The 24,401-nt window shown below is 38.9% G+C and overlaps 1 protein-coding gene across 9 annotated transcripts in view; it reads right to left on the bottom strand.

Moving 5' to 3' along the window:
- Window positions 1–24,401, bottom strand: part of SWT1 (SWT1 RNA endoribonuclease homolog) — a 45,393-nt gene that overhangs the window by 4,026 nt on the left and 16,966 nt on the right. For 5 of the 9 annotated variants that reach the window (XM_040566437.1, XM_040566442.1, XM_040566436.1 and 2 more), the window contains exons 12-18: window positions 23,593–23,744; window positions 22,189–22,327; window positions 19,985–20,130; window positions 18,411–18,619; window positions 16,571–16,693; window positions 3,779–3,845; window positions 2,704–2,768 (exon numbers count right to left, since the gene is read on the bottom strand). In XM_040566437.1, coding sequence (XP_040422371.1) covers window positions 2,704–2,768; window positions 3,779–3,845; window positions 16,571–16,693; window positions 18,411–18,619; window positions 19,985–20,130; window positions 22,189–22,327; window positions 23,593–23,744 — 901 coding nt within the window. Of the gene's footprint in view, window positions 1–2,703; window positions 2,769–3,778; window positions 3,846–16,570; window positions 16,694–18,410; window positions 18,620–19,984; window positions 20,131–22,188; window positions 22,328–23,592; window positions 23,745–24,401 lie in introns of those variants that run through there. The other 4 variants (XM_040566438.1, XM_040566443.1, XM_040566445.1 and 1 more) reach the window with 4 other exon arrangements.

Here is a 24,401-nt window from a genome sequence, read left to right on the forward strand (position 1 = left end):
TGCAGAGCCCGCGGTAGCTGGGGACATTTGATGAGTCCGGGTATGCCTTTATCGTGCGAAGGAACGCCTCCACATCAATTCATTGTCTGTCGACACGAACTGCTACCAGCCCCTCCACAGGGAAAACTCCAAAGCCTTAGGGAGCAACCTGGAGACTCTAAGTCTCCGCATTAGCTGCTTGCCACAAAAACGAGTGTCCCCTCTGAAATCTTCCTGCCACCCAGCACCTCTGCTCCCCCCAGAGCACAGCTGAGCAGGAAGGGAGGGAGGAAGAATAAGGGCTTTGCATAAACTCCTCTCCATCTACCCAATTCTTCTGCTGAAGCAGCTCAGGGCTGTGGTATGTTCCCACTATTCAGAGGGAAAAAGCTTCACTCCAATGGTATTTTTGTCATGTTACAAAAAGCTTTGCTTTCTCTCTCTGCCCCCCCCCCCACCCCGCTTTCACCATATCTCTACCACTATAAGTGAAGCAGCAACAGGAAAAACAAACAAAGAGAAAAGCAGAGCTCTCACATCAGCACTGCTCAGATCTGTAAGAGGAAGACCGGCATCTATTAGGCAACTGGTAGGGAGGCTCAGTTCAAAAAAAAAAAAAGTTACACAGAAGTTCCTGGTGTCTTACTGGAAAAACCTGTATTGTTAACTTGTTGAAAACGCAAAAAATGGCAACAACTAGATGTCTGGGGAAGGGTCAGACCTTTGTTACATTTATGTCTTTAAGATCCGGATCTTTATATCGTAAAGACCCGGGCTGGCATCTTCTAAAGGCTGCTGTGATACCAAAGCCTGTAGCACCACACAGAGATAGGGAAGCAGTGAGAACTGTGCATGTAGCTGTGGCTATCTAACTTTAACAAGTCCTTTTCTTCTCCAGATAAGAAGGAATACTTTGGGTCAAAATCTCAAGTAGAGAGCATCTTGGGTTTATCCCGAGAAAGGAACAGTCACAGTACAAGTATCCTGCACTAAGCCACCTCCTCCAGGGGCCAGGCTGAAGTAAAAATGCTCACTGGTAATTGACACTGGGGAAACACTTCGTTCAGGAACTTCTGCTGAAGCCCGGGTAATTCAGCCTGCCTTAAAGCAGCCTCCATCCTGCATTTTTGCTCTTGGAACACCTCCTTTTAACTGAGTCCTTTTAAAAGTTCATTTACCACCCCACGTTTATTGGGTGGAGTTATGTTTTATTTCCCGTCTGTAATAGCACCTAGCTTCATTCCTGTAGTAACTGACAACAAGAGTTAGGCATAAGAGGGATTTTAAAATCCTGTGGATTAACTTTGTATGTTTTCAAAGCTTGTAACCTCTAGATAACAAAAACATCCCCCTCACCCTGTAGCACCACTCATCACAGAAACCAAAGTTCTGCTGAGAACATCTTTTTTGGCCATGAAACCTCCTGTGGCAGACAGAAATCACAAAAACACTCCACGTTTTTGGGCCCTCTGACAAAGTACGGACCTGGGGACACCTTTCAAACATCAAGAAATTGGAGTTTCCTTGATACCCGTAGCACAATACCCAAGGCTGTAACACTGTAGATTTTACACAGACAATGACAACGATGTCCACAAATGTCTGAAAACTGCTGTTTGGGAGCTGTGGTCACCAGCTGAAGCCTGCTAAGCTCGCAGACCACTTGTCTCTGCTGACACATGGATGGAATCTCTCCCTTCCCTGCCTAACTTTTCTCCCACCACCCAGCAATGAGCACTTTTAAATTCACAGAAGAATTAGGAAATCAGTATCAATCCAGGCAGGCAAGTGGAAGGTTTCCAGAACAATTTTCCTACTTGGGTTAAAATAATCTGCAAGCCATTTACACAGCTCATGGAACCACACTTCATATTCTGGTAAGTTACAGCTAATTCATATATATATATATATTATATGCATGCTTTAACAGGAACTTCAAAGAAAATATTTACCTACCTTTTATTATCCACTCATGATTTATTAAAAAAAAATAAATTTATTTATATAAATTCATGGCATTTTAAAAACTCCATTGAACCTGATTTTACAAGCCCTCAATTACACAAATTCAGAAAAAACCTTCTTATGAGCCAGAAAATTTCCAGTAAAGAACTAAGACTTGTATGACAGTTATTTTTAGATTAATGTTTCCAAGGTCTTTAACTCAGCTGTACAACAGATCGTTTATTTCCCTCTGGCTGAACTGTAAGAAATAAAATAAAATGGAAACAGAACTCGGAACCTTAAGTTTGGTTCTCCTTTTTTTCTAATTGTACTTTACTACACACAATGGCTTAATTTATGACTAAGTTCTCATAGTAATGACAAGTTCTGCTACAAACAGAACTGCAGTTATAATCAAATCGATTTAAATGCAGTCTCGCATTCTATCCTACCTTATAAGAGATGCTGACCTATAATGGCTCTGTCTGCCACTAAACCATGAATCCAAAACTGGTACGGGGTAGCGGGACCAGCACCTTGCCCTGGAGTCAAACAGCTGAAAATCTCCTGGGTGCTGTTGGCTCATCTCTAATTTCTATTCTGTCCTCTCGCATTCTGTTGTAACAGTATATCATAAGAAAAAAATCTCCATTCTTCATCCCTAGCCCCTTCTTAGGATGGCAATTATTTTATTTAACAGAACAATTTCTCTTACATTACTCTGGTATATAGTAAAATGCTGTCCCAAAACCTATTTGATGTGGTCAGTAATTGGCTTACCGATACAACTCTTGTGAAACACACTCATAAAGCTCCTCAGCAGTAAATTTTATACTGTTATATATCTAAAACAAAGAACAAAGAGCAAAGAATTACCAAAGTAAATTACCAAGTATCGCATATCAATTAAAATTATACAGCTGGTGTAACAGATAGATATTATTAATGTATTATCTAACAGGCTCTCAAGTTCAGACAGTACATAAATGAATAAAATCATGCTATGTGCTATAATATTAAATATTACCAATTAACAATCACGATTGTACATGATGGGAGGGACAGATACCACCCCAGCTCCATTTTTGAACCATTTCTGCAAAAATGTAGAAGATCTTCAATTGTTCTTCCTCCCCTCTTATTTTACCCTTTAAATCTATAGCAACCAAAGTAAGTTCTGATTTGCTTTAATTCCATAAATACAGTCACCCCATATGTACAGGTCTGAAAAACAATAGATATATTTTCCTGTATAGAAGAGGACTGCAAATCTGAAAAATGCAGTACACTAAATGGAAAAACACCTCTATTATACTGCAAACATTTATTTCTATTTCTTCTTAAAGTCCTTCAGCACAAATGAGTTAAAATTCATGAATAACTGATAATTTCAATCTATCTTCTTTTCTCTGAACTACACACAGGATTCTCCATAGAATTACCCAGCTCAACGAATCACAAAATCATAGCAGCATTTAGGTTGGAAAAGACCTCTAAGATCATCTGACCCAATCTTTAACCTAGCAAAACTCTCTATCCTCTTAAAATCACTACGTCAGGGATGGTTTGGAGACTTCAGCTTCAATGCTTTTACTCTCTACAAGTCCTTCTTAACAAACGAATGCACCAAGAGTCAGGCAAGCAACTCAAATACTGGTACAGATTCTAATAATTTTTGGTAGGTATCAACTAAAAAAATATTTTTATGTCTAATGTCTAATAAACAAAATATAATCCTCAAAATTCTAGTTTAATGGAAATATAATGATGAGACAGCTAACCTCCTGACTATTTTAAATAATCAGAAAACTGCAATAGAAGTGTATCTGACAAAACAATAATGAAAACTTCATACCTCATTGCTTATGAGGAAGTTATAGAGTGTCCAAATGTCTTGGAAACTACTGGTTGGGGTCAAAATTCTGAAAAAGAAATTTTTATTATTTTTTTTTAAGTGTAAAATGATTCTATGGAACAATTAAAAAATAGCAATCAGAAATGCTTCATGAAAAAATCTTATTTTTGAAAAATTTTCCCTTCCACCCATCCTTTTCCACTCCTCTACAAGAACTAAAAATGAGCTTATTATGTCTGCAAGGATCTTCTATGAAGGCTTTTCATAATTAAAAATTCAACTGATATTTTTATGAGCAATTCCTCTGAAAACCAGCAATATTTAAAAGCCTTTTGTTTCAGATAAGCAAAGCGTGTTGCATTAATGTGGAGCAACAGAAAACCGACACGCTTAAAAAAACCTTCCCCCACTAGCTAACGTTGTATCTCACTCTCTCCAGTACGTTAACATACAGCCCAAATTTTACATTTTCCATACCATTTTTGCTACTTCTAAGAATAACCAATTCACATCGAATACTGAAAACTGAAACTAGGATTTGACAGCCGGAGAGGTGTTATTTTAACACAAGTACTGTTATTTTATTTAGCCCCAGAAGGCGCAGAGCAGCCAGCAACATTCTTGTCCTTCCCCAAGTCTCATCCCTGTCCTACACACTACGTTCAGGGATACCACCTGAAGAAACCTGTAGCTTCAGTGTCTCCATAGAGAGCTGTGAGGCTGAGGGATGTAAGCCCTTTTCCACAAGGCTCCAAAAATGATCCAATAAGGAAGTGATTCGCTCAAAAAAAAATTACTTCTCCTAATCTAGTTAAGCAGATATAATCCAGTTATACCTCAGTGTAACCTCATTTGCATTCACAAGGAAAAAAACCAGAACATTCTTGTATTACATTAAACATCATGTAGCACTTTACATATATTAAGAAATCCTGATAAAACTCTGCTTTATGTTACATTCTAAGTATGTAAATAGATTAAGAAAATGATTTAATGTGAAAAAAACTGTGCTTTTGGGAAACTCTATTTACTTTCCCATGGGAAAGTGCCCCAATTCTCTTCCCCCCTCCCTCCCCTTGCAAGTCATAAGCCCTTATAAATGAATTAATTAGGAACTGAAAAGAAAAAACAAACAGAAAACTAACAGAATCAGTTAAAAATCCCAGATAAAAACGACACCGTATTTTAAACACGCTGGAAGACAGTGACATACTCCAGGATTTATCATAACTTGTAAGTCTGCTGCTTATTTTCATCATGATTTTACACAGGAATTACCACTGTTCACAAAAATTAGTCACACATTCTTACCCCCTTCATAAGAAGATGCACCCAGGATTTGTTCCTTAAAGTGGAATATTTAGACCTGCCAAATAAAAGTCAGCAAGAGAACCCACTGGCTAGCCTTCCTAAAAATACCTCGAAATCTTCAACAGCTACCTCAGTGAGAAAGCTATCAACTTTGACAGCATAAAAACCCCTGCACAGACAACCTGGCAAACATCCTCGTAAGTGCTGGGAATCTTGGCAGCTTGAAGTGCATTGCCGCTATGATTCCCACCGACGAGCTACGCGCAGCCAGAGCCAGCAGCCCTGTCTGCATGGGACAATGCATCAGCTTTGGCTATCACAGCCCTCAGCCACGGCATAAATAAATGAGCCTACCGAAGCCTGGGAAAGTGTGGTTTCTACTGCTGCTGATTTTTGTAACCGTTCTGCCTTCTGCTTTGCGCCAAGAGGAGAGCCTGGGTATTTAACTGTTTTCACAAAACGGAAGGCAGAGTGCTGCAGTGCCCAGAAGGTGAGGCACTACAGCAACTTCCCCCGAAGGCCATCACATGCTGCCATGCAACACGCTAGGGCAAAATTCGCCCATCCATGTATCCTCCTGCTCTGGCAAGGACACACAGGGAAGGAAGAGTGCTGGGGTGGGAAACCAGCCAAGTAAGCTCTTCACCTGGGGGAAAGTGCAGCTGGGGAGAGAAAGAAGAGCTGCAGGAATTACAGGCTTCTGGGCCCTGCGGAAGAGAAGCACGTGGGAGAGGGAGAGACCGAGGGCAGAGCAGGCGCAGGGTGAAACCATGCTCCGTCTCCTGACCGTACTGCACCTGGCGTGGGGACTTCTGGCCACCCGACTCACCACGTCCCTCTCCCCAGGGCCTGAGACCTTGCGTGTCCCGCAGCCCTTCTCAGCAAGGCTACCTTTACAGAGAACCCGTCTGAAAGTCACTCCCCAAGCCGTATCAGGCCTTCGTTCTAGGTTCATTTTTAGACCACTAGCTTTGAGCACAATATTAACTGTGGACTTAAACTGACACCTCCCAGACCGTGCACTCCAGGCACCAACCAAGATGACCCTCACTACTCCTCCTATTAATTTCTGGTGAGGGGATCAAGTTGGAAAGCACACGTATTTCTGTACTGGTGCCAAATGGTACTAGCAAACTGCTAACACAATCAGTTCAGCTCACCAGACCCCAGGTGGATGTACAATCCGGCTGTGTTTCCAGTTCTTTGAAAAAATCCAAATGAAACATGTTAATAAGTATATAAGTAACTTACTGTTCAGTCCTGCAGCTTATTTTATGGAGGCAGACTGGACAGTCACAACCGTTACTTCTAGGTTTGTTAACATGACTAACATTTGGCTCAAAGCACTACGATATCTTCAAATGAAAGGCATTTGTTGTCTTTAAGGAGGAAACATCGCTATGCGGGGAGTTCTGAAAAGAATTTATCGAGAGAGGAGCCTACACAGCAACTTCCCCCACAAATTCTTAATAGGTCAACATCCATAAAAACGCTTATTGTTGTTTTCAACTAAATAGGAGCTTGAATACAAGCTCCAGGCTTGGGATACATGGGCAGGGATTTTACACTGCTGCTGCTGTCTACTGATTTCAATTATTTCACATTCCTTTCATCTCCTGTAGCCACTATTCTGTGTTATGGAAAACAGAAACTTTAAGAGATGTACATTTGGAAATCTGGACATGTTTGCATGTATACCTACTCTGCATCTACTTCCTCATTAAATCACACTGATCAAAGTTTCCCAATGAAAAAAAAATCTACTGCAGCTACACAAATATAACTAGAAACCAACCTCTAAATCAGTAATGCAAGAAGCAAGTGGACTCTTATGAAAAACTCTCCTAACGAGCAATTTCAGTATAGTGACCGCTGCAGTATTTAACCACTGCTTTTTCTTCTCTCTCAACATCAAATGTACTTCAAAGGCAAATCCACTGACTCACTTTAGTCTTATTTTACTTATATTACTCTATGTCATGCACTTTGACTTTTAATTATTCCAAACACCCTGCTCTAAGCAGGTGTTGGCAAAGTTCGATTGTCATTAAAATGAAATTAGTTCAGGCATTGAGCTGTAGTATGGTTCTGTGCAGTTTTATGAGAATATTTAGTGCATGAGGTACAGAATGGCATGCTACAAAAAAACACAATGCCAGTATGGGTACCAGCCACAAAAATGGGGGTTAACTCTTGTTTTGGGGGGAGAAAGGAGAGAACCAGACTTAACAATTGCTACCTCATAAGCACAAGGGCTTTCCCCACCCCTCTGAATGTTTGTTTACCTGCTGGCATCAGACAAGTGATAGGACAAATGCACACAGAGTGAAATATATGATAATCAAGAATGAAAATGGGTGGGAGACAGCTCACAACGTTGTTCCTCACTTGTGCATGCACAAGACCTCGGAAATGAGCAAAGCCTATCTGGAAAGGGTCAGAAAATTAAATTAGCAAATAAAGAATAATTTGGCAGGGAAAGCAGGTCAGCCTGCCACCTACTCACAAACACTGCAGTCCTGGGCAATGACAAGCAAAGCATACGGCTACAAAGCCGCATGAGAATATGCGGCGAGTGTTCCCAAATCTGTCCATACCTCAGTATTTGTTACCCTAAGCTGATACCTCTCTTCAAGGGATACATGTAATCGCCTGTGGTGTAAGCCTGAGGGAGCCATCATGCAGCGCTGGCCAATTTGATGAATCCATGGGCTTCACCACAAAGGCATATGTGACTTAACTGTATAAAGTCAACTTAACCCATTAAAAGCCCCATTGAACCTCAATGACAGAAGATCAAGAAAGCAGAAGAGATGACAACTGGAAAAACAAACTACTATGTTGCTTAAAATCTTGGTAATTTAACAATTCCTCATGACGCTATGCTGCAATAAGGGACTCAAGCAGATGTTGTTATAATAGTCAACACATTTCAGGATTTTGTTTAACTGCCTTTTGAAGAGTTATGGGGATTTTTCCCAAAATAAAGTTAAGCTCATGCTGTCTTCTATAGTGGAAGTATTTCAGATGTTAGCTCTCAGGGCCACTTTGTCTAGATGATGCCTGTTCTGTAGCTTTACAAGGCCAGAAAGGACCATGGCTTTTATAGCTTTAATTCAGTTATTTCTAGTTATTTCTTCCAAACTTTCAGACTGGGTTAAAGGCAGTAAGGTGTAGGCACAGCATCACCTTGGCCCCACATCATGTGAAGTGCTGACCCATTTCAGCTTCACTCGACAGAGGCAGAGGCGTTGAAACACTTTAATTTCTTACAGCTCCCATCTAACTAGACAGCTGGATAAAGGACCAGATTTGGACTCTGGCAACAGAGAAGGCTGTAGGTAAATTCAAATGGAACAGAAGATTACAAAGACTTCACTTATGAAAGAAAATGTTACCACTGGAAGAAAACTGTTTGCCAGATACTGGTTTCAACATTATTGTTTTCAACAATATCAGACAACAATTAAAGGACACGATACTACGGAAAGATGAGCTTCATAAATGTTATTACTGACATATAGTTATTTTTTTCTTAGTAACCACAGGCTGTTTCCACATTAGTGCTGACCCCAGGGGGAGGGCCGTTTCTAGAGGCAACCCCGCACTGCGAGCTCCCTCCAGCCACAACCCTGCCCGCAGCCCTGCCAGCCCAGCCTGGCGCGGGTGTAACACGCCCCACAGAAGGGGCTACAAATCCCCTCCCTGCTCACTGTTTGCAGGTTACTCGAATTACGTTAATGCAGCTTGTTCAGAGATCAGAAGACTGATCACACGTAGTACACGCTGAAGCAGCGTTAGCCTCAGGCAGCGCCGTCGGCCAGATCTGACAAACTGCACGTGGACCCGTGCCCCACGTCCATGCAATGTCTAGGTGCTGTATTTCAAACAACCGTTTCTCATCCATCCCAATTCGGTTTACCTTGGAAAACTGCACGGAGCCCAGCACTCTGAGGCTGAAATTTACATTTAATTTAACTGCTCTTCTTTAGTGGGTCAAGAATGTTTCACATTTCACCTAAATTAACAATAAAAGAACCAAACAGCTAGTGCTAGGAAAGTCCAACAATTTTTGAACTAGGAACCACTCTCTGTTTTACCTGCAGAAGGAGACAGCATGCGGAGGAAGATTAAAAGTAGAGCTCTTAATATAGAGACTTTATGATAAAACTGACTAAATATCTTGGCAGCCTAAGGGAAGAAAGACAATTTCCTAACTAGACATCAAGAAAAAGAAATCTCAATTCCCTCACTGACTAGCTGAGGAAAGTTTCTCTGAACCCACAGAATTGTATTTAAATTAGCAGAACTGTTTTAAAGTTAGTTAATCCCAAAACATTCAATTCAGTGACCAGATCTGATACAGTAATGTTTTACTTTAGAAGACTACTGTTTTACTGAGATCTTAAAAAAATTATACTTTAAAATTACAAATATTTATGGATTCCTTATCTAAATCAGTGCTTCCCAAACAAGCAAAAATATTAGAAATTTGACCAGAAATTCCATTCAGGCAGAAAAAGGAGAAGTCAGGTCACAGAAAACTATATTTATACCTGACACTATCCTAGCGTAACTGTCTGACTATTGTATCTAAGAGTATTTGCTGTGAATTGTGAGCAATTTTCACGTTTGCATATAAACAAAACATTTTTTCTTAGCATACAGATGAAAAAAATAACAAAACGAATAACTAAATCAGTTCACAAAAGACTAGGATTTTTTTGTTGTTGTTAAAAAGAATTTCTTATCTAAAACTTGGGCAGGAAACACGAAGGCACAAGAAGTTTCCCATGTAAAATTCCCCAGAGGAATTTTGCATACAAACCCTTGAATCACAAGTTATACTCAGCTGAGGGAAAGTGAGGCCTTATATAAACCCCTACAGACACATTTAAATGCTGCTGTTGAAGCCTTTGAAGGTGTAAGAAAGCTGTCTAACATTCCAAACAGTATGTTAAGGGGATGTTTTAAAAGCAACAAGACAAAAATATATTTCAGATGACTGATCATGAAAAGCTCCAAGTACTTCCAATCTTCAGCTAGCACTGGCACACGCCTTAACTTCAACAGGTGAAGAAACATATCCTGCATGCAGAAAGTGGAGGGAAGTTATGATGCAACTTTAGGAGAGCGTCAAATACCTCTCAAGTATATATACCTGCTAGCAGCGGTCTCCTGCGAGGCATTCTGCACTTCTTAGAACAAAATTTATTAAGAGCTAATTATCTGTGATAAATACTTTCCTTCTTTCTTCTCCAAACCTTTTTCCTCTCCAAATAGGGAGGGTCCAAATGTCTTCCACCAGAATCAGTGGAAGAATGTTTCTACAAGTGATGAAAGACTTGGCACAATCCTGAAAACCCCTAGTTGCAGAAATACTTCTGTTGCCTCAGAGAGCTACTTGAAAACCAAGAAAATATTTCATGGATCAGGACTTGAATTAGGCCCCTTTGTAAATTAGTTCCAAATACTATCCAACATAAATAATCCACAATAAATATACAAGCGTGAACGATCACTGAAAACATGCATAAATATTGTTCCATGCAAAAATTATTTTTAAAAAATATTTTAGTTATGTAAAATGACTTATGGACCATCATCACTTTGGAACAACTGAAGGATGCCAAAAGATTTTCCGAATCAGTCAAGCCTTCTTTCTCCTCTCCTGTCTGAAATTTTATATATAACTTAGTAAAATTGCTTTAAACATGCCAGAGAAACACCCAGGTAAATTCCAAGATACTGAGTGTGATAGATGAGGTGCTGATTTTTGGCACTGTTGTACACCTAAGAAACATTTCATGGCTTCATAACTTCAAGCATAAATTTCAGAGGTTTAAGAATGTTTGTTCATTCTTGGTCAATGTAATATACGTGGAACAGATATAATGCCTTCTGCAATCAAAAGTGGAAAGGAGCCATTTTTTAAGTGAGCAAATCTCAAAAACACAGTGATAAAACAAGAGCTGCCAGGATCAGCAATATTTGAGAGAGAACTATAAAGTAACACGTATTTGTTTAAATAAGAATCCTGCTCCCAAAAGAAACAGGTAGGTTATCTACAGTTGCTAAGCCATACTAGCTATTGTCTTTATTGTAGTGCTGAATTATTGTAAAACATTTATGGCATGCAGCACTTTACAGCATACATTCTATTCTGCTATCAACATCATCATAGGAAGAAGCAAAGATAAAATTAAACATCTGTACTGTATGACAAAAGTTTCAAAACAGCGTATGATGCAAACGCCTATTAGTAAGAACTCTTCTATCAAACAGCTGTGATTTTTTTTTTCTTTTTTAATATCTGTATTTGTCGTAAGTATGTTCCGGTTATCAGTCTGAATAGCCATAGTACTGACACAGAATATATTTGTTTGTGAGGAAGTACATCATCACATACTTATCTCAAGAAGTGTGATTGTGCTTTTCTAATTGTTTTTAACAATCTGAAAATCTGAACTTCTAATGCAGTTGTACTTTCAGTACAATCTATAGAACTTCCAAACTTTCACAAGACAGTTTCTTTCTTCTTTGTTCTACAAAGCAAGGAATAGAAAATACCGTAGAAAAGGCTTACATTTTATCACTAAATGCTGTATTGCCTCCAAATATTCAAGTTTTTTTCACTAAGTTTTCTCCAGATGCTTCCTTTGCTGTAATCAAACCATTAGGTTAACTTTAAGTCTCTGAAAGGTATTTTTTTCAAAAAAAAAAATAATATATATATATATTCTAAGTACAGTCTTAGAAAGGCTGAGCAACCCAGGTAAAATGAGCATCCTCACTTTTGCAAACTTCATTTTCTGTTTGGCACCCTGTAATACATATAAACCTATGATGATTTATAAACATGAGTTCTGACTTTGGAAAACCTACTCAAAATCCTCAAACTAAGATTAAAACAGATGACACACTTTCTGAATTTCTTGCTCCACGATGCCCCCTACTGCAACTCTGAAGAACAAACACAGAGTAAGCATTTCAGAATGAAATCTTTCCAAGAAAATTCATTCATAGAATCGTAGGGTATTCCAGTTTAGTGGTAGAAAAGAAATTTTTAAGGAGTACAAAATTAATTTTTGAAACTATTTCATAAGCATTACTGATTGTCAGTGTAATCACATGGAACAGAAGATAGCCTCTCCATTTCAAATAAAGTCAAACGACTGAATCCTGACTGAATCCTGAATCTTGCTACAGACAATAAAATCATCCTCTAATCAAAAAGCACATCTTTTGAAAAACAGATTTCTCTGATATAATAGTACATCTTATTATTTTTAAGGAGTTCTTCCATAAGGGAAAATTAGATATGTTGCTTGCGCTAAAAGGAAAAAAAAAAGTATTAAAAACACATCTGTAATACAGAAATAATGATCTTGAAGCATGAAATTCACATTAGATCTCATCGACCAGATATATAAACTGATATCAAAGGATTTCTTGCAAGAACTTTAGGACTGGATTGAAAAGAACCAAGTTTAGGAGTAAGATGTGTTATTAGAACAATTTCTTCAGAGAAAAACTGACATTGTCATTACTAAAATGTAATCTCAACTGGGAGTCATCATCAATGAAAATGAATCAATTACCGACAAGCTTCTCTAACTCTGATGTCTACCTGCGTTTTTCTGTTCCTACTTTAACAACATTTAGACCCGTTCTCTCTCAAGAAAAGCAACAATTCCTCTGAATAGATTTGCCCCATTATTAGTGTGCTGTACATAAAAGATCAGACCTATTACTTAGGCTGTAACGTGAATGGTGTGGGAATGGTCTCTTACGGCCATGTGAACACACTACTTCATACCTTGTATGCTTGTACCTTGAAGTTTGTTTGGGACTTCAGAATATTTATTTTCCTGAAACATTTTCATTAAAGAAATACTGTTCTGGCCATAATAAAAAACAAAAAGGCAAGAAAAAACTTATTTGGAAGTGGTGGAAAGTAAAACAAACGTTTGCACAATTCCATCATCATTTTTATTGAAAAAAACAACCCCAAACTCTAGCAGTAACAAAGGAAGAAGAGCTCAAGTCCTAAGTGACAGAGCTCCAGACCCCTGCTACAGACTTTGGAAGTGCCTTGACCAGTCAGACCTCATACTTCTCAGGGTCCTGAGGGAATTGGCTGATGTGGTCACCTAGCCGATCTCCATCATATTTGAAAAAGCATGGCAGTCAAGCAAAGTCCCTGTTGACTGAAAAAAGGGAAACATCACTCCTATTTTTAAAAAGGGTAAAAAGGAGGACCCAGGGAACTACAGACTGGTGAGTCTCACCTTTGTGCCTGGGAAGATCACGGAATGAATCTCCCTGGAGGCAATGTTAAGGCACATGCAGGACCAGGAGATGATCCGGGACAGCAAGCATGGCTTCACCAAGAGCAAATCATGCCTGACCAATCTGGTGGCCTTCTCTGATGGAGTGACTGCATCAGTTGACAAGGGAAGACCGACCAATGTCATCTACCTGGACTTCTGCAAGGCCTTTGACATGGCCCCACATGACATCCTAATCTCTAAATTGGAAAGATATGAAGGGTGGACCACCCAGTGGATAAGGAATGGGCTCAACGTCCGCACCCAGAGAGTGGTGGTCAATGGTTCTATGTACAGGTGGAGGCCGGTGACGAGCAGTGTCCCTCAGGGGTCTGTCTTGGGACTGGTGCTTTTCAATATCTTCATCAATGACATAGATGATGGGATTGAGTGCAACCTCAGTAAGTTTGCTGATGACGCCAAGCTGAGTGGTACGGTTGATACCAAAGAAAGAAGAGATGCCATCCAAAGGGATGTGGACAGGCTGGAGAAGTGGGCCCATGTGAACCTAATGAAGTTCAACAAGTCCAAGTGCAAGGTGCTGCACCTGGGTCAGGGCAATCCCAGACATGAGCACAGGCTGTGAGAAGAACTCACTGAGAGCAGCCCTGCAGGGAAGGACTTGGGGGTTCTGGTGGATGAAAAGCTCAACATGAGCCTGCAAGGGCAACTGCATCCTGGGCTGCACCAACTGAGGTGTGACCAGCAGGTCGAGGGAGGTGACTGTCCCCCTCTGCTCTGCCCTTGTGAGGCCCCACCTGGAGTCCTGCATCCAGGTCTGGGGCCCCCAGCACAAGAAGGATGTGGGGCTGTTAGAGCGGGTCCAGAGGAGGGCCACAAAGATGATCAGAGACTGGAGCACCTCTCCTATGAAGAAACGCTAAGAGAGTTGGGGATGTTCGGCCTGGAGAAGAGAAGGCTCCAGGGTGACCTCATTGAGGCCTTTCAGTACTTAAAGGGGTCTAACAAAAAAGACCGAGAAGGACTCTTTCCTCAGGTAGATAATGATAGGACAAGGGGGAATGGTCTTAAATTAAAAGATGATAGACTTAGACCAGACATTAGGAGGAAATTCTTCACTGTAAGGGTAGTGAAGCACTGGAATGGGTTGGCAAGAGAAGTGGATGCCCCATCCCTGGAGGTGTTCAAGGCCAAGCTTGACGGGGCCTTGGCCAACCTGATCTGGTGGGTGGCATCCCTGCTTATGGCAGGGGGGTTGGAGTTAGGTGATCTCTAAGGTCCCTTCCAACCCAAGCCATTCTATGATTCTGTGATGACGGTGATCCTTCAGAGAACATTGTAAAGAGCATTACTAAGTACTGATAATGCAAGTTTAAAAGTTCACTACTAAATAAATTAAGAATACAGGAAAAATACTTATTGAAAAAAATTAAATGTTTCTTAGACAATCTCTAACAAAGTTTTAACTGTCTACGACAGAAATGTATACCTCAGTGCTTACTTAAGAAGCACTATTAATGTACAGGTCAAGCCCAATTGTTTGGATGCATCTTTTTGGACAGTTTTCTAATCTATGTGCATCAGTACAATGCAAAGAATTGTGCAAAGTGATATTGTTTTCCTAACTGACATACCTCTAGACTCTTAGATTCAAAGCCTGTAACAATTTAGGATGCCCACAGCAGTTACTAGAACTTCAGCCGCCATTACAAACCATTTCCTACAAACACCCTTTAAAGGCAGTAAGAAACTGAGGGAACTCTACTATCAAAAGAATTTAAAGCACTTTCTGTAGCTGTTCCTGCTGGTGAATAAACTTTACTGCTATAAAATAAGGACTAAGCTAAGACTACACAGGAAGTACCTTAATCTTTTTGAAGCTTCACTTTTATTACTCTGCACACTTTAGAAAAAACAAGGGGGGGGGGAGAGGAGGAAGAGAGAGGGAATATCCTGCCAAATCTGAGAGTTCAACTGATTATCAACTGCTGTGATAGAGGTTTTGACTAAAGAAATATGCTGTAGAATTGGTAACAGTGACATCCTCCAAATGTATGGCTATATTGGAATTTTGCCCCAAATCCAGTGGGCCTCACATTTGAAAAATAAATGTTCTAAATTATCCTCAGCTCTTGCCATCAGAGCTAATATATCATTTAATCATGTCACAGCTGCTGTTTCACTATAAGCAGATGTCAGTGGTTTGTCATCAAGTACTGGAAAACAAATCCCAAGTCATAAATGAGAAAATTCACTAAAAGGGATCTGAATGTCCACAACAGTTTCTTGTTCTCTTGTTACAAAGAAATGATTCTAGATACACATAGTACTGATATTTTACTGAAAATTTTAAAACTAAGCGTGCACACTTAACTTGTAGTTTAGCATCAACAGCTTAGTGATTTTTATAGCTTTAACTGACTGCTATTAAAGGAACCTGGACAAGCTTGAGAAGTGGGCCCATGTGAACCTAATGAAGTTCAACAAGTCCAAGTGCAAGGTGCTGCACCTGGGTCAGGGCAATCTCAGACATGAGCACAGGCTGTGGGAAGAACTCACTGACAGCAGCCCTGCAGGGAAGGACTTGGGGGTTCTGGTGGATGAAAAGCTCAACATGAGCCAGCAGTGCGTGCCTGCAGCCCAGAAGGGCAACTGCATCCTGGGCTGCACCAACAGAGGTGTGACCAGCTGGGGCCCCCAGCACAAGAAGGATGTGGGGCTGTTAAAGGAGGCTCAGAGGCTGGAGCACCTCTCTTAGGAAGAAAGGCTGAGAGAGCTGGGGATGTTCAGCCTGGAGAAAACTCTGGGGAGACCTCACTGCCTCTTTTCAGTACTTAAAGGAGACTTATAAAAAAGATGGGGGGCAACTCTTTACTCAACTGGATAATGACAGGACAAGGGGGAATGGTTTTAAGATAAAAGAGGGGAGATTTAGATCAGAGGTTAGGAGGAAATTCTTCTCAGAGGGTGGTGAGGCACTGGCACAGGCTGCCCAGAGAGGCTGTGGATGCCCCATCCCTGGAGGTGTTCAAGACCAGGTTGGATGAGGCCCTGGGCAAACTGATCTAGTGGGTGGCGTCCCTGCCTATGGCAGGGGGTTTGGAACCAGATAATCTTTGAGGTCCCTTCTAACCCAAGCCATTCTATGATACTATTCTCACTAGGTTTTAGGACTAGCTTAAACGCTTACCTACGAATTCCTTCAAGGATGTCATTCACAGCTGCCAACAGTTTCTGCAGACCTAAAAAAGCTTCTTCAAATGAAGACCTTGCAGTTACTGTGCTGGGGTCCAACTTTTGGAAAATTTCAAGACTAATATTACCGAAAAAAAAAAAGACAAAACAGTTAATAAAAATCCTCAAAATTAAGAGAAACTCAGTACCTATTCCATGCATTGTATTTTGACTATTAAAAAGCCAAGGTCAAATATAAATCTATACTACTACCATGTTATCTAAAGCAGTCTTGGAATAAACAGTGGAAAGACTATGCCCTAGAGCTGTACTTCTCTGTTGAAATTTTTCCTTGGTAATTGTACTCTATAACAGTATTTCACTGACTTTGACTTAAATAGATTTATCATTAAACTTCATTTGACAGTGAAACCAATTCCTCATACACAACCTGAGTAAACCTCTCAGAAGAGAAGAACTGCTAGGCTGAAGAAGCAAAGTAAACTGCCTTCTTTGCATTTTTCCAAGCAGTTTCATTCTCCAGATTTAGAACAGGATTGATACCTTTCCTTCAATAGTTGCATTGGGATAAGCTGCATTGCACTTGTGAAGAATAATCTCCACTGGTGGGAGACAAGTAGTATTTTCTTGACAAGATGAGCGTGAAATGAACTATAATTCTAAAATTGTATCTTCTTTTCACCGCAAGGTTGTTAACAGCTGGCAAGAACCAACACCTCAGTTGCAATTTCATTATTAAGGGATACCTTTGAAAGAGGTCTTCCTCTTGAAACAATGCCTATATGAAATTTTGAAGTTCACAAATATCCCAGTAAGAGAACCAATTATCTCCATTTTGGAGGCTAAACTGTTATACGCTGACACTGTCCTCTGGCGCAAATTCTCATTTGACTTGAACACTACACCAAGCCAACTCCTCACAAGCTTAAATGCAGATTAATTTGCACTGGTGTTAAGAGGAGTTACGCTGGTGCAAACCTATAGTATATTGAAATGCTAGAGTAGAAATGGCATTGGTAGGGTTACTATCATTACATATTGTATGAGTCCTTTAGAGACCACCAAAAATGGCGTTCCTTTGTGCTTGACATAGCTCAGAATCCTTCCTTTAAAAAGACTTTAGATTAAGACTACAAAAAGAAAACACAGTATTTATTCTGATTTTTACAGCATGCAAAAGCATGGTGCTTCAACAATTTTTAAGCAGACTTTTTAAAAACAACCAAAATAAAAACAGTGGTAACACATCTAGGTGGAGGGGATTTTCATTTCATGCAATTTTAAGTTTATGTGAGAAAGGAAATTCATTGCTAGATTCTGCATTTGGATACTTCACCTTTAATATGAAGGATTTTGCTTAACAAGAAAATTGTCTATGTTGTAAACCAATTGAAATAATAATTTAAAAAAAGTAAGTGCTTTTGCTTAGACTAGTACACATCCACAGGGCTTGAAAAGAAAATAACCACAAGAAAATCTAGAGCTTCGACGCCTCTTTTTTATGGACAAAGGTGAGATTTTCGTGGGTGTCTCCCATTTGTGTTTCTTAAAGGGCTTTCAACGCTATTCTCTGAAACTACTTGTTCTAGCCACTGTCATGAAAAAGAGCAGCAAGCTAGACAGACAGCTCACAGACTGTCTAGTTGTATCTATGTTGTAAATTGTATCTTCCTAACTTCTTTGTGTGACAAGCTGTGTGATGTTTTTGTCAATCTGAACTAATTACTAACAGGTTTTTCTCTAAAATGAGAAGTAACAAGCAGTTCCTATGGTATGTTTGCTTAAAAATTATGGAAGATTATGTAGAACTTCAGAATTTATTTAGCACACTGTACCTGTACAAGTTCATTGTATTCCATACACCTTCAAGGACTGACCAGATTTCCTGGTGCCTGTTTTCTTGAGACACATGAATGCTTGCAGGTAACTTTTTTTCTTCACAATTTTGCAGATTTGGTGTTGTTGCTTCCATTCTTTCACATGGAACACTTTCTGAAAGAACCATGATGTCTTCTGATAAATCCTGCTCACTGTCTGACCTCACCTTATAAAAGTTTAGCAAACAAACAATGAATGTATTTAATTCCTAACTTAAGAAAACTTGAATGCTTCTAAATGTTTTGTGGTTTTTTTTTGTTTTTGTTTTAAAAGTAATGTTCAAAGTACCAAGGCATATCTGTTTTAATTGTACCTATCTTTATTATACTCTGTATCTAAAGCATCTCTCAGGCTTCTACCAAGTCTTTCTGCTACATGTATAGATCAGGAAACTGAAGCAAAGGGAACCCTACACTAAAGCTTAACACGTACAGTAAGCTGGTATAAACCAGAGCTGCCTCTTACTTGCACACATGAAGAGACAACATTGCTCCCTGTCCCTTGACTGTTGGCACACTCCTCTGGAATGGCATAAAGTATTCACATACTCATGATAAACTGGTTCAGGAAATTTATCCAGGTAAAACTGGTCTGACAATCTAGTCCGCGTAATGGCAGTTCTTTGCAAAGTCAAATGTCAGACAAGGATGGGAGGAAACAAGTTTTCCAACAGAAAGGCTGCTTCTTATGGCAGCACTGTTCACAGAACTGTAGGATAAGTGGCCAACTGCAGTGCATGCAGAAGGTACAGCAGAGCAGAGAATCAAGACTCCCTAGCAAAAGCTGCTGGAACATCCGTCCTCTCCTTGATCTTCCTCTTTGTCCTTTCCCCTTCAGCTTTCTCCAGATGTGAAAAGAACTTTTTAGAGTTCTGACCTGTACTTTTTTCCACACATAGAAATACCTGAAGTCATCCATGCTCACTATTCCCTTTTTTATGCCATTACATTTGGGACTAACAATTACCACAAACCAAGACACCAAAATTTCTCCCCCAGCAAATCAGAGATGAGCTGGGTGCAAATGCATATTTCTCAGAACACAAGATGTATCAGGACACTCTCAACCACCACAAAGCGCATGGTATAAAAAAGTCCCTGATGCATGTGTAGGAACAGAGCTACCAAGACAATGAAAGCTGAAATAACACGCCCAGGAATAATGTCAAAAGTAGAAATTACAATTTTATTTTTAATCTTTAAGGCCCTTTTTTATCAGTTACAAATGCAATAGAAAACTAAGATGCTTTTCTTGAAGGTAACTAAGCAATGTTTTTCGGTCACCCTTCTGATACCAGCACATTTATATTAGAAAAAAGGCCTACCAAGCACAAACATAGAGACAGATATTTGCTACAAGAAAATAGATGTTAAAATTAAAATTAATTTAAAAAATAACCTAGCAATAATATTTCCTGCAATAATTTGTTGAATTTATGGGAATAATTTAGAAGTGTAAGATGGGTTTTTAATACAAATATAGAGCATCTCCAAGAACCTGTTAAGTGAATGAACACTGAAGCTCCTCTTACCTCTGTAAATGTTTGGTACAGCTTATTCACTTCGGCATAAGCCTGGGGAAGTACACCATTATAGTCGGACCTTGAACTGAAAGCATGCAATAATTTCTTGGATTCCTGGAGCAAGATACCAGCTGTTGAGGAGTTCACTGTTTTACCTGATATTTAGACATTAATATGGGAAATTAAAAAGAAATAAACTAGATGTTAGGAGATATTACTCTTAGGAGGCAAATCTGCTACTCATATCTGAATTAACTGAAGCGCATATAAAGCATTGAAAATGGTTCAGAAACATTAAACAGCCTCAAGAGAAATATTAACAACAGTGTATAGGGTTAAGACTTCTCCCTTGTTAACCAAGTCTTCCCAACTTATCCAGTTTGGCAAGAGGCTCAAGTGGCATATTTAACACAACTGAAGAACAGCAATATCCCAGAGGATCTTTATCTGTTATAAACAAATTTGTAAAAATTACATTAAATAAATGAAAGGGGTTTTTCGTTTGGTTGGTTTTGCTTTTTAAAAAACAAAGCTCCCTGTCTTCATCTGTCACATAAAGTAATCTTTACCCCTCCCCCATTTATTTAGCAAATGTAGATCATTTGGCCACACACAATGTGGTGGCAAATGAAGGGAGAAGGATTATTTGCTTTTTAAAAATAGTTCAGAAACTTCAGTGACCACTGCTGCATATGTCCATTAAAATGTTTTTTCCTTGATTTTTGCAGATACATAGAGATGTGTGAAATAGATAACCTTAAATTTTAAAAAAAAAAGCAGAAGGAGATGGACTACATTACTATTTATACTATTTATATATTATATTTATATTATATTTATAATATATTATAAATATATATCAGAAATATATATTTATATACATATAATTTAATTTAATTACAATATATACAATATATATATTTAATATATTTTAGATATTTTAAAAATATATAAACATATATAATATATATAATGCAATATCATGCTATATAAAATAATATAATTATATACAATGTAAATAATAATAATTATTTACTTTTTATTTTAATATATTTATATATAACAATATAATTATATATAATTATATGTTTAATTGAATTTATTTATATATAATATATATTATAAATTTATAGTATTTATATATTATATGCTATTTATATATAATATAAATATAATATTTATACTATTTATAGTGTCCACCCTCAGCAAGTATGCCGATGACACAAATGTGGGAGGAGTGGCTGACACACCAGAAGGTTGTGCTGCCATTCAGCGAGACCTGGACAGGCTGGAGAGCCGGGCAGGAAGAAACCAAATGAGGTTTAACAAGATCAAGTGTAGAGTCCTGCACTTGGGAAGGAACAACCGCACGTATCAGTACAGGCTGGGGGGCGACCTGCTGGAGAGGAGCTCTGCGGAGAAGGACCTGGGGGTCCTGGTGGACGTCAGCCTGGCCATGAGCCGGCAGTGTGCCCTGGTGGCCAAGAGGGCCAATGGGATCCTGGCGTGCATTAAAAGGAGCGTGGCCAGCAGGTCAAGAGAGGTGATCCTCCCCCTCTACTCTGCCCTGGTCAGGCCTCACCTGGAGTACTGTGTGCAGTTCTGGGCTCCCCAGTACAAGACAGACAGGGATCTCCTGGAAAGAGTCCAGTGGAGGGCAACAAAGATGATACGGGGCCTGGAGCATCTTCCCTATGAGGAAAGGCTGAGAGACCTGGGTCTGTTCAGCCTTGAGAAGAGAAGACTGAGAGGGGATCTCATCAATGTTTACAAATATCTTAAGTGTGGGAGACAGAGGGATTTGGCCAACCTCTTTTCAGTGGTTTGTGGGGATAGGACAAGGGGCAATGGCCACAAAATGGAGCACAGGAAGTTCTGCACCAACACGCGAAAAGTTCTTCACGGTGAGGGTGACGGAGCACTGGAACAGGCTGCCCAGGGAGGTTGTGGAGTCTCCTTCTCTGGAGATATTCAAGGCCCATCTGGATGCCTACCTGGGCAACCTGCTCTAGGGAACCTGCTTTGGTAGGGGGGTTGGACCCGATGATCTCTTGAGGCCCCTTCCAACCCCTACAATTCTGTGATTCTGTGTGATTCTATGATTCTGTGATTTAATCATACAGACTATGTGCCTTTTCAAAGTGTCTAACTACTAAAACCAGAACAATGAGTTTATTTTCAAGTTTATAATTAACTTTCTCTGAGATTCTTACCTGTACAAAGGTGTTTATAGAGACATTCAACAGTTGCAAGTAAGCTCCTTGGCACAACATAACCAAAAACAGCCACCCAGTGTTTTTTAAAACACTGCAGCAAGTTTGCTAATGTCCATGGTGGCTTCAGGTACAGTATCTGAAAGAGAATACATTTAAAAATCCATAGACATAGTCGTATACATTTCAGAACAACTCTGTTCTTCAATAACGTTATGATTTGTGCTTGCTCAAGTATAATTTCAATGATTCCTCAGAAATAGTTACACTCAGATTTAACAAATTTATCTATCTAAAAAATGTGATTCGGTAACATCATGGGTTACGCAGAGATGCTCATGTAGACGTGTCCAGTGTACAATAATAACCTTTCAACATTTGCATGAGGCTTTGTTCTCCTTTTCTCAAATATTGAAAACGTCCTCAAGTAAACTCTACAGAGATTTAATGCATTGTTTATGTAGAAATGCCAGAATAACAGTAAACATGCCTTTGATTATCTACAATTACTGAAAAAGTAAAAAGAAACATGTTTCCTACCTGTGACTATACATACATGAATATGTACATATTGCAGTGAAATTTTAATTTATTACTACAAAGTAAAACCAGAAATTGGAAAGACGTTGACAAGTATCAGTTAATTGTAAATGCCTAAATACTTAACACCTAATCAAAGCTCTCCCTTGTGAAACAACATTCATCCTATGCAAACCATTTTTTTTTTTAAAGCCACAGAGGTATATCTTCAATTTAAACTTCTGACTAACCCCTACCAGCCATAAAGTGGAACCTGAACCAAAGCATGGATAACTGGAAAATGTGTTGTACCAGAGTACTTATTTTTTGCTAACAGTACTTTTGAAAAAGTGAGTGTTTGGACATCCTGGTTAACATCCCTTTAATTCTGCATCTGAAGTGTAACGTGTGAATAACCTTATGCAAGTAGTATATAAAAGCATCAACTCTGATGGGAGATAAGTGTTTGCAACAAGTGCAATATTATATAAAATATATTATTTAAAACATGATGAAAGTATTTCTTGAAGTACATATTTACAATGCAGTGATTTAACCACACTGGAAATGCAGAAATCTAGATCTAATGAAATTAATACAAAGAGGTCTGAAAACTCACACTTCACAGCCAGCATTTCTATTACTGTATTATTAAAAGACTGCCCATATTACTAAAACACTGCACGGTCATTACTGGTTAAATACAACAATCTTGTTAGAAAGTGAAACTGTAAAATGGAACACTCTTGTTAAGTGAACTGTTACGTTAGTGAATTATATGAATTAGCTGTTTGGTTTAGCATAGGTGCTAATACCATTAAAATACCAAGGACACTTAAACCTCTTAATACTTGAAATATTAAGAAAGATGTCATATGAAACTACCTCCATCCACAGGTTTCCAAATGCAATTTTCATTTCAGTCTCCAAAATACATGATAAAGCTTCTCCTAAGTTCTTTTCAAGATCTGGAAGTATATTTGGGAATTGAGCAGAAAGATGAGCTTCGCTTCTTTCTGTTTTCTGGAATTCCGCATCTGTAAAACCAATGGCAATAAGAGGTACTTATTGCAACTGCTTCTATAGCTAATTTAGGTTGATAGCACACAAATCACTTGTTCCCATAAATAAAAGTCAGACTGCATTTCATATTTATGTTACAAAGCAGATGAGCTAATTAAGTATCAAACATTTTTACTTATACCTACTTGTATTGCAAGTATTTTTAATTATGAGCTACTAAACAAGAAAATCTTATTTCTCCAAAGCGTTATTAATTTGTGATCTCATTCCACGTTACTTTTTTCCTTAAATAACTGAGATTATATACAGCCAGTGGGGTTATCAGCAACTATGAGCAGAACACTACTTACTATTGTAAGCTGTGTAAGCTATTGTATTTGCATTTTTAGAAACATGAACAGGCAACCCAAGAATCAAGACTTACTGGTTGGGATGCAGGTAAAGCTATTATTACAAAATGTAAAGGAGTGATCTAATCGTACAAAATTTTACAACTAAATATGAATAGGACCCAAACTGGTTCAACTGGAAAAATCTATTTTCAGTCCTAAAAATTTCAGAACACCTTTTAAATGACTATAAACACAGGTAATCCATGCTGTGGGTTTGTTTCTTTTTTCTGTCAAATAAAAATATGTCTCATGAATTTCCTCAAACCCTACGAGACAGAT

The sequence above is a fragment of the Cygnus olor genome, chromosome 8, assembly GCF_009769625.2.
Source record: "Cygnus olor isolate bCygOlo1 chromosome 8, bCygOlo1.pri.v2, whole genome shotgun sequence".
NCBI lineage: Eukaryota > Metazoa > Chordata > Aves > Anseriformes > Anatidae > Cygnus > Cygnus olor.